General features: G+C 48.7%; 1 protein-coding gene across 1 annotated transcript; it reads right to left on the bottom strand.

Annotated features, from left to right (window-relative positions):
* Positions 1-6,467: 6,467 nt before the first annotated feature.
* On the bottom strand, positions 6,468-7,900 carry Ascl1 (achaete-scute family bHLH transcription factor 1). The gene is made up of 2 exons (XM_070037167.1): positions 6,896-7,900; positions 6,468-6,519 (listed from the first exon to the last, which is right to left on the bottom strand). Exon 1 carries the CDS (start codon positions 7,625-7,627, stop codon positions 6,947-6,949), a length of 681 nt encoding a protein of 226 aa, XP_069893268.1. The 5' UTR covers positions 7,628-7,900; the 3' UTR covers positions 6,468-6,519; positions 6,896-6,946.
* Positions 7,901-16,929: the final 9,029 nt, after the last annotated feature.

Raw genomic sequence — 16,929 nt, 5'->3', positions numbered from 1 at the left:
CCAGAAGTGGCGCTGTGGCTCAAATGGTAGAGTGCCAGCACTGAGCAAAAAAGCTAAGGGACAGCATCCAGTCGGAGTCCAAGCCCCAGTACCACCCGCCCCCCACACACACACAGAAGGAAAAAAGAAAGAAGAGAGAAAACAGGTAAAGAAAAGGAAGAAAGAAGAGAGAGAAATGAGAGGAGAGAGAGAGAAATCGACTCCCAGGACAGAAACAGTCCCAAAGAAAAGGCTTGCAGAATGGTTAGGTCTTGCTAGAAAGCCTAGGTTCAGCAGCTACAGAGACCCCAGGCAGCAGTGCTCCAACTGAGTACCAAAATGCCAGCTCTCTGCTTTGGGCAGAGGGAACTGGGCTTGGAGGGGAGGAAAGGAGAGCAGGAGGTGATCTCCAAGTATGCTTGCTTTTGGCAGGTGCAGAGCTTTGGTCTTCTACACCCACTTCCTGTTCCCCACAGCCCAGACCCAGGGCCCAGTCCTCTCCAGGGTACTTTGCAGAAAGTGACTCCCTTCCAGGAGGATGGCTTGGCAGCGTTCCCCTATTGCATCCCCAAAATAGCCCTGGTAGCCAGCTCATCAAAGGTGGCTTTGTGAGCACGAGCCGGCTGGAGGGGGCGCACGCGGGGATGCACTGGGATCCTTCCCAACCCACTCTCCAAACCCTCTTTCTCTCTCCTTCCCTCCTGTCTGTCCCTCCCCTCCCTTCTCCTCTCCCCTCCCTCCTCCCTCCCTCCCTCCTTCCTTCCTTCCCCCTCCCTCCCTCCTTCCTTCCTTCCCCCTCCCTCCCTTCTTCCTTTCCTTCTTTCCTTCTCTCCCAAATTTCTTTCTCCCCACTACATCTCTTCATTTCCCTCTTCCACCTACCTCTTAGCCGTTCCTTCCTTCCACACCTTCCCTCTGAGCCTAGCCCCAGGCCTGCTCTCCCTCCACCTCAGCCCCCCCCCCACTCCCCACACTCCATCCCTAGGACCCCACCCCCCAGCCCCAGCATCAGGTAGCCTGGCCCTCGGCGGCGGCGGCGGCGTGCGCAGCTGACAGCCGACGCATGCCTGTAGCCAATCACCGTGCGGGTGCGCGGCAGCTTGAATAAATCATTAAGCCTGACACGCGCTCCGGGCCGCGCGCCCCGCGCTGTAACTTGCTTCCTGCCATTCACCTACACACCCTCTTTTGTAACAACCTAATCTTGATTACAAAGGAAGAAGAAATATAGCTTCGACCTGTGCTAGAGCCCCGCCCATTACGGCGGTCCCGAGAAGAGAAATCCACTTGCCTCCCTCCTTTTGATTCTGGGTAACCTGGAGTTTCTGAAAGAGGAATCCGAGATCAATCACTTTTTAGCCCTGGAGTGGAGGGAAGGTGCTATGCAGAGGAGCCCCCCGCAATTAGAAATGGGGTTCCTGGCGTTTATCACAACAGAAAAGTATCTCTCTCTCTCTCTCTCTCTCTATATATATATATATATATATATACATACATATATATACATACATACGTATATATGTATGTATATATATAGCTATATAATGAGTTTCTTGCAGAACTCTCTGTGAAAGAAGCCACAAATATGGCAGACTGCAAGTATGACTACATTTAATCCTCTGCCCATTCATTTCCACGTGGCAAGTCCCAGCACCATTCAGAAACATTGCTGACAAGGGGATCCTCTGTTTTCTGAAGAGAAAAGTGTACTGGCTTCTTTTACAAACGTGAACTCAGAGCCTCATCTTCTCAGGGCTCCTGCAGTCAGGCAGTATGCTAATTGATTGGAGGTACACCCTCATGGACTTTTCTGCCTCGGCTTGCCTTAAACCCCAATCCTCCAGATCTCAGCCACTTCTGCTTCTTTTGCAAACTTTTAGGTAAGCCATCACTGGCTCTAACAGAGGAAGTGGTTATAGAATTAAGTGTTGCCAACATAAGGTTCACCTTTCTCTTTGAAATTTCTCCTTGATCATCACCTTATGAGTACCTGAAAGTCTTATACCCATGCGATGCTATTGGACCATGGAAGGCTTGAGAACCTGTTACAGGGTCAGCAGGAGCAAACAGCACTTATTTGAAAGGGTAAATGACAAGAGTTTAACAGGCAGAAATGTGGATGGGGAGAAGAGAACCAGAATGATAGGACATCCAGAGTAACAAGGGGGCTGTTATATCTTTCAGTCTAAAGGAACACAAGGAGAAAACTTCACAGAGCCTCATCAAAGCAGCTAAGCCAGTAAAGGCAGTAAAGGATAGGATTGTCCCAGCCTGTCTTCCCTCCTACCTGGCTACCTCTACATGGCGCTTCCAAACTCAGTGAAAAGCCAGAACACAAGAATGGTCTAGTGATCAACTCCAGAGGTTTGACCACAGTGAAAAGCAGGTGGGGGCTGGGTGCATAACTAACACCTCTCAATTATCCAGAGGCCTTTGTCCAAACACTTCTCTCCAGGTGAGAGGACTTCACAGTTATATAAGATGCATGAGGCTCTGTTTTCCTAAGTTACCATTTAGTAGGGGACATTGGTAACAGTCACATTAACAGGCAAAGAGACAGCATTTTTACATGGCAGTAAAACATACTAGGCAGGAAGAGCAGCATCATGGGCAGAGGCTGTGTCAGATGGAGAGCTGTGTTGGATGGATGGTCCAAGGAAAAACTTCTGGGAAGAGGCAGCAACTAAAAATTTCCTAGGAAACTCTACTTGGATTCTGTTTCAGCATCTAAGAGATTAAATCTGGGCAAGAATTAAAGCTGGGCTGTGAGTTAAGTATATTTAGTCCCCATGAAAATGAGGACTAGAAGAATTATAACAGGGACTAACATTTACATACAACTTGTAATTCCATCCACCAGAGCATTTACTAATGTTTTTAAAAATCTTGTTTTATCTAGTTGCTCTGGGTACCAGGAAACTGGTGGTTAATTCTGTGTTCTAATATTCTTGCATCATGATTTCTTTCTCTCCCTGGGGGAGTGAGCTGATGTGAACTTGAGATACGATTCTTCTTCACATATTCTCTCCTGGTTGCCATTTAAAAATAATAAGACCACATCAGAGTGCTGAAACTGCACCACAATATCTCTATCCTGGCCTGTCATAAAAGCTGCATTCAACAGCTTTGCACCCAGCAGAGAATGTGAGGGGTGTGTGTGTGTGTGTGTGTGTGTGTGTGTGTGTGTGTGTGTGTGTGTGTGTGTGTGTGTGTGTGTGTGTGTGTTTAAATTGTCTTTCTTCCCTGAACTCCCAGCTCCTGCTTGTCAAATTCAGGCAAGTCTCCATCTTTAAGTCATAGTCTATTATTATTATTATTATTAATAATAATAATCAGTTAAGGTATCTCAGTCAGTCAAGTCAACTCAGTTTTCTTCCCCAGCATCCCCTCAAAAAAGAAAAAGTGGGGTGTGGACTGAGGCACAGGAAAGGCTGAGGTTGCTTGTCGCTAGAGTCTACATTTTGTATTTCTCTGACAGCCCAGAGCGGCTGCCTAGCCCAGCGCACAGCCAATGGGCAGCCGTGATTTATGAAGCTGACTAAGACGGCTGAAAGCGGCCTGTCAGAGCACAGTGAATGGCTTCCCTTCCCTGCACAAGCCCAGGCTTTGTGTTGCTAAGCGATTAGAGCAGATGTAATGAGATTTTTTTTTTTTTTGCCCAATCCCCGTTTTGCCCTTTCCTCGCTTCAGCAAAATTGTGTGTGTGTGTGTGTGTGTGTGTGTGTGTGTGTGTGTGTGTGAAATTTTTTCCAAGTTTGCTTTTGTGTTTTTGGCAAACAACGTCTAACTTTGCGCGGGGTTTAACCAGAGTAGTTATTTCACATTCTGAATACTGGTTTTCACAGAAAAAAAAAAGAAAATAAAAATTCCCTTTGTAGGGAGCTGAAATATTATCCTTATATTTATGGCCCTCAATGACTTGCTACACTATCTTTGGGTACCTTATCCGAAAAGTTGCAACGCAGTTAAATGGGAAAATAAATAAATAAATAAGAAGTTGTGGGGTAGGGTGGGGTGGGCTAAATAAGATTTAAAAAATAAAATAAAAACAGGCATCACAAAAGCATTACTTCCCTTGAGTAAGCTCTAAATCGGACTTTTCTGCTGGCAGAAAAGTCCGATTATTTATGGCGATGAGGAATTGACTGCTTTTCCCCCCTCTTAATGACGCTCATCTCTTTGAAAAGGACCGAAGCTTCAATGTGCATTCTATAGAAGGTCATTTAGTAAAAATGACATCAGACACTGTGGCGTGCTCTGCGCATCGCGGCTTAAAAAAAAAAAAAAAAAAAAAGATTATTCGGTGCCACTAAAAAGTATAGCTGTACCAACACAGACTAGATTTTTTTTTAACTCTGGAAAATGTGCTGGCTCCCAGCTCTTTGTTGGGTTTTGTAAGATGCATTTTGCGCTAAGCTTTCCGCTTGGCTGGAGACACGCAAACGGAATCTGCAAGTAATGCAGGCGGCAAGGAGCCCCGGGAGAGGGCCGGCCGAGTAGGATTCTAATCACGTCCTTGCTAACTGACAAGAAACAAGCCAGCCAAAAACCCACCAATTTCTTTTTGAATCTTGGTAATTGGGGACTTTTACACGCAGCTCACGCTATTCGGCTAGAGTCACAGGCTTAGATAGGCTAGTGGCTCAAAGCAACCACACATTTCTAACAAGTTTATTTATTTAAAAATTCAACTCCCTTCTACAAGGAACTCATCTCAAACGTGCCTATTACTTAAAACCGGCATTGAAAGAGTATGTTGTGTGTGTGTGGGGGGGGGGTAGATAATGTGTGCATGAAAGAGAGAGAAGAGAAACACATCCAATTTGGAGCCAGGAAAAGCTCCAACCTTGAACCCCATCATCCATCCACCCATGTAGTCCATCCAGCCCTTTCATCCTTCCACAGTGAGAAACTTGAGGATAGTTAAGTTAGGGAGATGATCTCCTTCCAGATCCTTTTTGTCTTTGAGACTTAAATGCCTAGTTTATCAGAGGATGATGTATTCACAAATTGGCATCCATTTTCTTTTTTTTTTGGGGGGGGGAAGGAGCTTGTTTACATTTGCAGAAAGAAGAATAAAATGTAATATTTTAATATTAAAGATAGAGCATCTTCCCCCCCCCCATTACCCCTTTATATCCATTACAAAGTTATCGCCAAGGAAGGACTGACTAGAGCATTTAGATGTGTCATTTCTGTCAAAATATGTATATATTTTCGACCACCTTCTTGGACCCCCCCCATCCCTTCTCTTTGGTATTTTGATAACTTGGTCTGGGTCATGAAGTCAAAAAAGGCTTAGAGGCAACTAATTATTGTCATTTATAAAAAAAAGGAAAAAAGTTTTATTACGAAACTAGTTTGTATAAAACATGGTTATACATTTTTTTTGTAAGTTTGTAATAAAACAGTAAGAAAAAAGGCAGTGGTAGAAATTTCCAAAAGGCAACCTAAGAAAACTGCCTGGCTGCCACTTTGCGTTTGGACAGTAGCTGCATAAACTTTGTTCTTCTTGAACAGTATTTAATAACATCATTAATACATTAACAACGTTTCTATAAAGTAAGACACATTGGTGCTGAAGTACATCTGGTGGCATTTAGATCTCACCTATGAGGAGAGATCTTTACATAGGGGAAATGGCAGTTGTAAGATGAACCACACATCTAAAATATGCAGAGGTAATAGCATTACATGTTAAAGTATCAAGATATACACATTTTAAACCATTTGTACAAAACTTCTATAAACTTTTTCTCTCTCTTATGTACAAAAATATCTTAATATATCCCCAAACTGGTCAGGATAGATACAAATAGATCTTTCTTATAATAAAAAAAATTCACAAAAGATTGGAAGCATTCTATGAGGAAAACAGTGGAAAGGATGATGGGAGGGAGATTATGGGGGGGGGCATGGGGGAGAGACATCCCCCGTAGAAAAGGGGCAGGGTTTCTAAGGGCTACGATTAGCATAGTTTAACTGCAGGTGTCCACTGCTTCTTGGACTGGGGGGGGGGGTTACTAAGACACCAACCCATTTCTAGAGGACTAAGAACTGCTTTGAGAGGGCAGGGAGGCAAAGGCACCTAACAAGTGCATTCAGTTCAGACTGTGGGAGGTGGATAGGAGTTGCTATTCATCCTGCTCCTTGCCCCAACCTCCCCCCCCCCCAGCCTACTGCAAAGCAGTGCTTAGATTTGGGTTTGTGTGGCTCTTCCTATCTCCGACAGTGATTGGAGTGCAAAGAAACTGTTCTGACAGCATCTCAGTGTTTTGAAGCTTTTTCTCTCAGGCATAGGTCGCTTAGTGGACCTTGGGTCTGGCTGACTTCTTCTTCTTCTTCTTCTTCTTCTTCTTCTTCTTCTTCTTCTTCTTCTTCTTCTTCTTCTTCTTCTTCTTCTTCTTCTTCTTCTTCTTCTTCTTCTTCTTCTTCTTCTTCCTCCTCCTCCTCCCCCTCCTCCTCCTCCTCCCCCTCCTCCCCTCCCCCCCAAAGTCACTGAAGAGAAATACTGAAGATGCAGGTTGTTGTGTGGTCACCCTATAAAATAAACAGAAGAACGGGAGAGTTTGTAGTTAGTGGGAATACGATGGGAGTTTCTGTGGCCAGTCAGTCTGTCAAGCCTCTGTGTCCCTCTGCGTCTCACCACGCCCCCTGCACACTTTCGGAGACCTGGGTAAAAAGCTACATTCAAGTGATCACTACAGAAACGAGCTAGGCTTTTAAATAGCCAGGCTTCCCAAATTCTTGAAATTAACAAAAAAAAAAGTCAATCTCCATGGAGACAGCCTCCACCTCCCCGCCCCCCCTGTCCCCCCACCTCCCACAGACGCTCCAAGGGAGTTTGAAAAAGGGGGTCCGGGTGGGCAGGTGGGGGGAGGGGGACAAGAAAGATGACCCATTCCCCGCGACCTACCTGCTTCCAAAGTCTCCGGGGGCACCGGGGCCAGACCACGGGCCGCTTCCATCAGAACCAGTTGGTGAAGTCCAGCAGCTCCTGCTCCTCGGGGCTGAGCGGGTCGTAAGAGCCCTCGTCGGAGGAATAGGATGACACCGGAGAGCCGGCCATGGAGTTCATGTCGTTGGAGTAGTTGGGGGAGATGGTGGGCGACAGAACCCCGGCCTGGAAGGCGGCGCTCACCGCGTCGTGCTCGTCCAGCAGCTGCTGCAGCGCGCGGATGTACTCGACGGCCGAGCGCAGCGTCTCCACCTTGCTCATCTTCTTGTTGGCCGCGCCGTTGGGGACGTGCTCGCGGAGGGTGGCGAAGCCCAGGTTCACCAGCTTGACCCGGTTGCGCTCCCGCTCGTTGCGGCGCGCCACGGCGGCCGGCTGCTGCTGCGGCAGGCTGTAGCCGAACCCACTGAAGTTGAGGCGGCGTTTGCAGCGCATCAGTTCGGGCGACGACGAGCGCTGGCGCTTGACTTGCTTGGGCGCCGCTGACTTGTGACCGCCCCCTGAGGGCTGGCCGTCGGCCGCCGCCGCCGCGGGGCTCAGCTGAGCCGCCTGCTGCTGCTGCTGCTGCTGCTGCTGCTGCTGCTGCTGCTGCGCCGCGGCGGCGGCGGCGGTGGCAAAGAAACAGGCTGCGGGGGGCAGGAAGGGCGGCTGGGGCTGCGGCTGGGGCTGCTGGGCGGCGTGACTACTCTCCATCTTGGCAGAGAGCGTTCCCTGCACCCCGCGGTGGCCAAGGATCTGGGGGTGGGGAGGGTGGGAGGTGGGAGGAGAGGGTGGGTAGGTGGGGGATCCGGAGCGGGGTGCAAGGAAGGAGGCGAGGTGTCAGGACGGACGGCACGCGCGCCCGCGCACGCGCGCGCGATGGAGAGGAGGTGTGTGGGGGGGGACAGACACCACCAGACAGAATTTGGACAAGTAAACAACAAACAAAAAAACGGGAGAGGAAATGAAGAGGGATTCCCCCCTCCTTCCCCCCCTCCCCAAAGAAGTTAAAGATTAAAAATGTAAATAAAAGCACAATCCCCCCCAACACTTCTTAGCTTGGGGAGCCAAGAGGGTGGCCAAGGGAAGGTCTGTATCTAGCTTTTTCCCCCTTCCTCCTCCTCCCTCCCCTCCTCCCTTCGCGGGTTGGCTTCGGCGAGCCTCGCGTGGCGCTCGCGTGTAAGGCTGCTGCGGGCGCCCTTCTTGTTCTCTTCAAAGAACAGCCCAAGAGGAGGGGAAGAAAGCGAAAAGCAGCCGCTCCGCAGACGCTGGCGTGTGGGCTCCGTCGAAGGCCGGCTGTCGGCGGGGTGGGCTGCTGGGCTGGGCTGGGGTGCCGCGCAGCCTCGGCGGCGGCGGCGGTGTGGGCGAAGCCGCCCTCCCTGGCTGTCCGGGGATTGCCTTCGCTCTCTCGGTTTTCCCCCCCTTCTCGCCCTCCCCGAGCGATCGATCGTCGTCGGCCGGCTCCCGGGTCGTCGTCGTCGGCGTCGCCGTGCCTTCCACGTTCCCTGGCCACCAGTGAGCGAGCGAGTGCTGGGCCGGCCCCGAGTGCGGCCGCCTTTTCAATGGGACACCCAGCCCCACGCGCAGCGCTGGCCCCGCCTCGCCCCCCGCTCCCCGCGGCTGCAGCGAGCGCCGGCGGCCCCCCACTCCGCCTCCGCTTACCTCCTCCTCCCACCCACCCACTCCCTAAACTTCCCCCCTCCCGTCCGTCCCCTTCCCCACCCCTCCCCCCTGCGCTCCCGTCCCCGGCTCTCTCCCCCGTTCCTTGCAAAACTCTCCATTCAGCCTGGGTTTGTTGTTGCAGTGCGTGCGCCTGGCGCGTGCCGGGCTCCCGGCTGAATAAACAGGCGGCGCGCGCGCTCCGGGCCCCGGTGGCCGAGCCCCGGGGTGGGGGTGGAGTGGGGTGGGGTGCGAAGGGGGGGTGCAGCGTCTCGGAAAGCATCCACGGATCTGAGCATTGGTGTGAATGAGTGGAAAGGATTGTTTTTTTTTTGGAGGGGAGGGAAGCCCTTATGAAGAGTCTTTGGAGAACTTGGAACAAGAGGATCTGGGCAGGGAAAAGTAACCGGGAGCAGTGTGGAGGTTTGGGGAAGACGGGGGGTCTGGCTCCCCCCCCCCATGTTCTTCTCCCCCTGGTGTTTTTATTTTTAAGGCGGGGGGGGGTGTTCTTGGCTGACCATCAGAGCCCAAGCAAATATGCAATTGAGATTTAGGAAGCTGGGAGGAGGCCGGCCCCGGGGAAGAAGACGCGACCCGGGGTCTCCTGCCGGCTCTCAGCAGCGCTGGGATTTTTGGTGAACCGTACTTTGGGAGCAGACGGGAGGGCGATGGAGGACTGGAGGAGCTTGCTTTCCTCCGTGCTTGTTCACAGAGCTGCCTGCTGGCGCTTCCGCAGCCTTGGCGCAACCTCCATCCCGCCCCGGGCGTGTGCCTGGCGGGCCGGTGGCAGGCGACTGGGAGCTGAGCCCGCTGGGACCTTGTGCTGGCGCCACGAGGGAGGGAGGGAGGGAGAGGGAGGGAGGAGGAGGAGGCGCCCCAGCCATCGCTTGGTCACTGGGACAGCGTCTGCCTGGGCGCCCTTAGAGGGCCCTGGGCCTGGCACAGCAGCCAATGTGTGGCGAAGCTGCGCTCCCGGCAAAGCAGACCAAGCCTGAATGAATGAATGAATGAATGTTCTGGTAAGGGAGATCGTTTGGGGCGCACCTCAGGAAGTGTATACAGGGGCAAAAAATCAAGTAGAGAGCTAGCATCCCGTAGACCCGGTTGATCTGAGAGCTGAGTGCGGGAAGGATTGTGGTGAATTATCCAGCTAATCATTTCCAATGGAACACTTCTCCTTGTGGAGAGGGATCTTTCTAGAAGGTCCTGGGGATCACCCCGGGAGCCCCGTGGGAGTGGCTGGTTATGAGCTATCTCAGAGCAGGAATCGTGGTGAGCAGTTACGAGAGGTGTCCCCTCAGGTGCCTCACCTTCTCGGGCTCAGTTTCTCTTTGTAGAATGGGTAGGTTTGAGAAGCGCAGGTCCTAACTATGCTAACCATGCCACCCCCCAAAAAAGCTAGATACCCACACAGCCCCCGGACCCCACCGGAACCCGTGCCAGCTCACCGCACCTGACTGCTGATTCCAGGAAAGAGCACGAGAGGCCTCCAAAAAAAAAAAAAAATCAGAGTTGTCTTCTTTCTCCCAAATCATGCAAAGTAGAATCATGCACCCAGCCTGGGATTCTTGCCCTTTCTGCCCACCCCCCTCCAACCCCCAACCTCAGATCATTAGGGGAGGCTGGGAAAATGAGGAACTGTTCCAACACACACACACACACACACACACACACACACACACACACACACACACACACACACACACACACACAAAACGTCCACCTGCCCCCATGTACTGCTTTTGATTTTGTTTTTGTTTATTGAAAGAGTAGAGTGGAAGAGGAGAGGGCGTGGCTAATAATGAAATGCATTTTTCCTAGATGTTAAGTGAATTCCAGATGACCCTCCTGATGGACTCCATTCTTTCATATCTGACATCAGTCCAGCATCCCAGCTCTCATTCTATTGAATGTGTGTAATCTTGAACCATCTTTCTCCTACCAGCCTCAGTTTCCTGATCTCCACTGGAGGGGTTTGCACCAGCTAATTTTGACAGCTGTATACAGGAGAGCAGAACAATTGCTGATAGCCAGCACATATTGGTGATGTAAGCTCCTCACAATGCAACACAGAAAGATTAATACTAGGGACTTACATTCCCTCCCCCCCTCCCCCCACACTGCCCCCTATAAGCATCTAATGGAAGAGTCTAGTGACACTTCCCTTTGTATGGACCCTAGCCTGGAGAAACAACAGGCATTAAGAATCCTTCCAACCAAAGCCACCAAAAAGTATGTCTCCATTTTCCAGATCCAGGGCAAAATTGCTCCCAGTTCTCTTTACCTTACTATATCTTTAAGCTAGATTGTACTTAGCTAGTCTTTATCTATCTTCAGCACAAAGGTCTAACTGGGAGTGGGGGAGGCTTTCCTAGTGATCCTGAAACCTTGGTGCTCCTCCTCCAGGAAACCTAGAGGGTTTGCTCCCAGCTACTTTTCTGTACTTTCTACAGCCCTAAGTCAGAGCAGTTTAGAATTGTCTTTAGGAAGTTTGTACCTCTGTTCTTGGAGACGGTACATTACCCAACAGTTTTCCTCTGAAATAAATTCTCTGGTTGAGTTTACTTTTATTTTCTTTAGTTATGGTAACTTCCCATAGTTTTTGGCAAGAGAATGTGATTTAAATTTGAAGCAAAGGACCAAGACTTAAGAGCCAGAATTAGAATCCTGCTTCTGACCCTGTGACCTACATAATCACACACACAGACAGACACAGACAGACACACACATACACACACACACATACACACACACACTCCTGAAAGAACAGCTATTGACATCGGCACTGTGTAGCCTTGAGCACATGGCTTTCATTCTGGGAGTCTCAGTTTTCTTCCCTCTGTGCTGTGAGATAATTATAGCACCTATCTATTGGAGTGATGGTATTTCAATGTACTGCAGGTAGATCTAAATAGGAAGAAAACCATGAGGAAATCATTGTTATCCAGCCCACCCAGGAGAGGGTTTGTATGTGGAGTGATGGTTAGGTTCCTATCACTACCATGGAATACCTGAGACAGTTTATAAAGAGGAAAAGGTTGTTTAGGCTTTCAGGCCATGATCAATTGGGTCGATTTCTTTGGGCCTGTGTATAGCAGCATATCATGGCCAGAGTTCAAATGACTCACTTTTTGGCCAGGAAGCAAAACAGCAAGAGAAAGGGGCTGAGAGATCCCACAATCCCCTTCAGAGGTACACACCCAAAGACCTAAAGACCTCTCACTATGCCATCTCCTAAAGACACCACCCTGGAGATGGAGACTTGTGGAACATTGGAGATCCAAACTACAGTAGATGGAGAGACTCAGCCATTGTCTTCTTGGAACCACACTGTGATAATCACTCCAGCCAATGGAAATACAGTGCTACCATGACTCCCTCCCTGCCCAAGCACTGAGGGATGAATACTTCTTTTTCATTTTAAAGAAAGCTTGTGATCCTGGTAAATCAGTGATAGAGATGAGAACCACATTTTGTGTATGTGTGTGTATGTGTGTGTGTGTGTGTGTGTGTGTGTGTGTGTGTGTGTGTGTGTGTGTGTGTGTGTGTGTGTGTGTGTGTGTATAAGTATTGGTTCTGGTGCTTGAACTCAGGACTTGGGCACTGTCCCTTAGCTTTTTTGTTCATGGCTGAGGCTTGAATCATAGCTCCACTTCTGGCACCAAACTTTGATCCTCTGATCTCATCTTCCTGAGTAGCTAGGATTATAGGCATGAGACACCATCACCTGGCTTTAGAACCATGTGTTTTTACATGAACAGTAGCAAAGAGATGAAATACAGACAGGCTCTGTGAACTTCCCATGGAAGTGGCTGCCAGCAGAGCTAGTGGCCTACTCTTCCACAATGCTTTCCTGGCCACCAAAGAGGCTTTTGCATTTTTCTAGCTAGAAGATGCAAGCAGTGTTCTGCCTTGTGATGGGAGAGGACAAGAGATACTGACTACCTCACGCCCTTCACCCCCATACCAGGTGACTATCATGTAACATAAAGACATTTCAGAAGAATAGGGAAGTTTAACTTTCTCTTTTAATATAATAAGGGACTTAATGGCCACAGCTTTGGGCCAGATTTCGATGGAGCTAAGCCATACTTGACCGGTCTTTATATTTAGCACAGAGGTCTTACTGTGGGAGATGGTTTTCCTTGTGATTTGTAGAGATCTGCTTGCCCAGATCCTAAGATCCTAAGGTGCCTCTGGTCACCTTAATTTCCACTCACAGCTACAGGCTAGACCAGTGCCATGTTTATTCACATGCTAGCTTCATGTGCCAGAATCTAGTGACCTCTCTGTAGAGATGAGAGATGTCTATATCTTTGAAAGTCCTTCACCTGTGTTTTTCATTTTCCTTTGGGGAAGAGGTTAATGATGTTTCTATTGGATAAGAACCTGAAAAAGTTACATTCATAGTGGATGTCTTTATGTGTGTGTGTGTGTATGTGTGTGTGTGTGTGTGTGTGTGTGTGTGTGTGTGTGTGTGTGTGCGCATGTGCACGCGCGTGCACATGCACTGGTATTAGGGCTTGGTCTCAGGACCTCACCATCTTGCTTGGCTTTTTTGATCAAGGCTAGTACTCTACTATTTGAGTTATACCTCCACATCTAGCTTTTTGGTGGTTAATTGGAGATGAGTCTCTGACACTGACTTGTCTACTCAGGATAGCTTCAAACATCAATGTTCAGGTCTCAGCTAAGAATACAGACATGAGTCACTGGCACCCAGCTAATATTGCAGATCTTGAAAGGGGTCACATAATATTTAGAGCAATTCCACAATCAAGGCTGGTGGGGGGGGGGGTGGAAATGGTGTTCTGGAATACTAGGTGCTTTGAGAACAGTGGTGTGTTTGGACTTCCTTGCCTAGTTCATGGTATCTGGCAGCCATGACTCAAGGTCTTGAGCCTGGGCTAAGTCTGTGCTAGTTGTACTCTGGGAAAGTACGAAGTCCCTGATTCTATATAGTCTTGTCTCTAAGCATACCCTTCCCAAGGTAAGCTCAGGAAAAGCCTAAGCTGAGTCTATTCCAACCTTGAAGCCTGTTGTCAGCAGAATAACACAGACGTTGCATTTGGCTTGGGCTCTGCTTCTTCACAACAGCCAGGCCTGCACCTGCACTGAGGAATTCAGACTTCTAACAAATCTATTCGCTTTTATTTTTTTTCAATGTGCCTGAAAAAAAAACAAACAAAAAGAAAGAAAAAAAAGTTGAGAAAGCAAAGGAAACAACAACAAAAGCCCAAACTATATTTTATTGTGGCTTTTTGGTTTAAGGAGAAAAAGTGGGAGGAGGGAGTAATTTTCAGCCACCTTTACAAGTCCTTTTGAAGTTCTCTAAATAAGGAGAAGTAATGCTTAAGTCTTTATTATTATTTTTTTCTAAAGCCCCATTTACATTATGATTAAATACCTTCCTTGGATAAGCATAAAGAAAGTCGTTAATCTATATAGCTCTCCAAAGAATCAATACATTCTAAACTTTTGTAGGATTTGTTACACTCTATTTTGTTACAGTAGACCAGCTCTGCTCTGTCCAGGCACAAGGCTGTCCCCCCTGCCTCCCCCCACACTCCTCCAAGAATGAAAATAAAGTAAAGGTCTTTCATGATAAACAAAGCCAGCTGATTCTTCACAGAGGATCCTTGAATAGCTGGGGAAGGAAAAAAAAAACTTACAATAAAATGGTGCATTTTTTTTTTCTCCGCTGGATATAGTATTGAAGGATCAGGGCAGTATTCAAACAGAGGTCCATTTTTTGCTCAGCAAGAGAGTTTAGAAAAGAAGCGTGGAGTCCATTCAGAACTCCCCCCTCCCTTTACAATCGCAGGGCTCTGTGAAACCTATCTTCTATGCCTTGTCAGAGTGTTTCTGGGGACCAATTAGCGCTTTGTTGAACGGCTTCTTTGCTGAATCTTTGAGCAGCAAGAAAAAGCGCTCTTGAGTCTCTCCTTATTTTGACCATTTCAGTCATTACTCAGTGTAATAATTAATATGACAACTGGACGCTCGAGTTTGTATAGAAACACCTCAGCCACAGAAGTGAGCTTGCAGTGGGTGGTAATGAGCGGCCCATTGGCCCCCAAAAGCCACACACACACACACACACACACACACACACACACACACACACACACACACACACACACACACACACACACACACACACACAAAACCCCCCAGAATGAATGGCGACAGAGAAAGAGAGGGAATAAAGATAAAACTAGTTGACACAACGCAGAAGACATAAAACAGACTGGGGGGGAGGAAGGGAAGGAGGGAAAGGGGTTCAATTAGAAGGAGGAAACACCCTACCAAGGTTAACTTATTTTGAAACTCTTTTCTCAATAGACCCATAAGTACACAGTGGGCAGATTTCAGTCCATCCCATCCCCCAAACACATCCAACTTTATGGAGCCTTTTTGGAACTTGGGCACAGGATGTTTGGGGTAGGCCAAACCACAACCTGAAGATTTTCCCCCAGAGTCCTTCCACCTAACAGGCTTGCTGTATGCTTTGGGTTTCCTCTTCCCTTGTCCTCTTCCCTCAAACTTTTGTGGTCTTCCCCTTTGTTATTTTTTTTCCCTCCAACTTGATTTCTTGGGGTTGGTCCTCCACAAGCATTTATGCAAGTGACAATAGGTCAGCTGAATACTGCACTATTGCTTGGAGATGAAGTTGGCTAAAGGACTTTTCAGATCCAGGACAACTCTGCCTTGTCCAGTGGCATGGTGCGGTCTCTGGAGGGGATTGGAATGAAGCTGTCAGACAGTATGCAGCCAGGCCGGGCATTGTACCACAGCTCAGCCTGGCATGATGGACGCCAAGCATCCATCATGGTGCCCACAAGTGCATGCCCAGCTTACCGGTCCTTGGTGATGGCATAATAAATAATTAGAAGGTTTAAGCATGTTAGCCACAGCTCATGCTAATGAGCCAGATAAAGGCTCACACTAACCCAAAGTGACAGTTTCCATATAGGAAGGGAGAAAAAGAGAAGTCTTCTTCTTTTTCCCCAATTGGATGGCTCTTTCTTAAATTCATAGGTTCCCCAAGCTCTTCTTTCATTCTGTTTTCCCACTCTGCACACACCCCACCTCCTTCAGCCACAAACTCAACACAATCTTAATTGCTACTCCTTTTTGATCTTTTTTCCCCTTTGCCCTTAGTGCCGGGCCTTACTGTAAGTCACCCCTACTCTGCTGTCTATCTCTGACCTCCATGGAAATTTCTCTCCTGGGGCATCTTGGCCAGTCCCAGCCCCTAAGTAATGGTTCTTATAAAACACACCCACCAGGGCTGCAGCTCAAAATCAGTTATTCTCAGGGCTACTGTGTGTGTGTTCTCAGGTGCTGTCCCTGGTTGGTCAGCCGGGCTAGGGGGAGCCACTGGCCTGTGGAAGGAACTCGAGCTACTGGAGCTTTGAAATTCCTGAACTGTTCCTGCCACCTCCTGAAGGCAGGGGCAGCTTACCCAAGTGATGGAGGCCAGTCGTGTGTCCCCATTGTGGGGCCACGTGGCTTGTGTCCATCATCACCTTTCCAAAGTCTGGGCTCAGCCCGACTCCTAGAGGTACGGCCTGGGAATGCTTTGGGCTATGAATTAGCTGGTGCCTCTGAGCCATTTCTACTTCCTGCAGACCTGGACACGGGCTCCCAAACTACCCGTAATAAGTTAGGGAGGAGGCCTCCCAGTCAGGCATAGCAGCTGCCCTGGAAACCTTGAGCAGGCTACTTAACTCTCTCTCTTCTCCTGCCACTCAGACCTGGTATTTGCAGAACAGGCAGAAAAGGGTAACTGATTTTTAGTTCTTGGGGGGGGGGGTGGACAGGAGAAAGGTGGAGACGGGAAAGAGAGAGATGTAGGAGGGGTGGTTAGTATCGGAGAAGGATTGAACCCCAAGCCTCCCTCAGGCTAGGCAAATGCTCTTGTACTTGCGTCATACCAGCAGAGAGAGAGAGAGAGAGAGAGAGAGAGAGAGAGAGAGAGAGAGAGAGACAGACAGACAGACAGACAGACAGACAGACAGACAGACAGACAGACAGACAGACAGACAGACAGAGACAGACAGAGACAGAGAGAAGCAGGCAGGCAGACAAAGAGACAAAGAGAAAGAGATAGAGAGACAGAGACACATAGAGAAACAAAAACATAGACACACATACACAGAGAGAAACAGACAGAGACAACACTAGCAATTGAGAATGAGACATCTCATGGATGGATGGGTACTCCTTGACATGAAATCTTAAAGGTGTAACCACAAAGGCGAGACTAAATGAGTTGACATTTGTAGCGATTCTGAAAGCAGTGCCTGGCACTGGATATATGTTAAATTCCATGGCCATCCCGAAATATGGAA

Source organism: Dipodomys merriami, unplaced genomic scaffold, assembly GCF_024711535.1.
Source record: "Dipodomys merriami isolate MVZ:Mamm:240054 unplaced genomic scaffold, mDipMer1.0.p SCAF_10, whole genome shotgun sequence".
In the NCBI taxonomy this organism is placed as follows: Eukaryota; Metazoa; Chordata; class Mammalia; order Rodentia; family Heteromyidae; genus Dipodomys; species Dipodomys merriami.
Note: the sequence above shows the minus strand (reverse complement) of the source record. Positions and strands in the feature narration are given on the sequence as shown.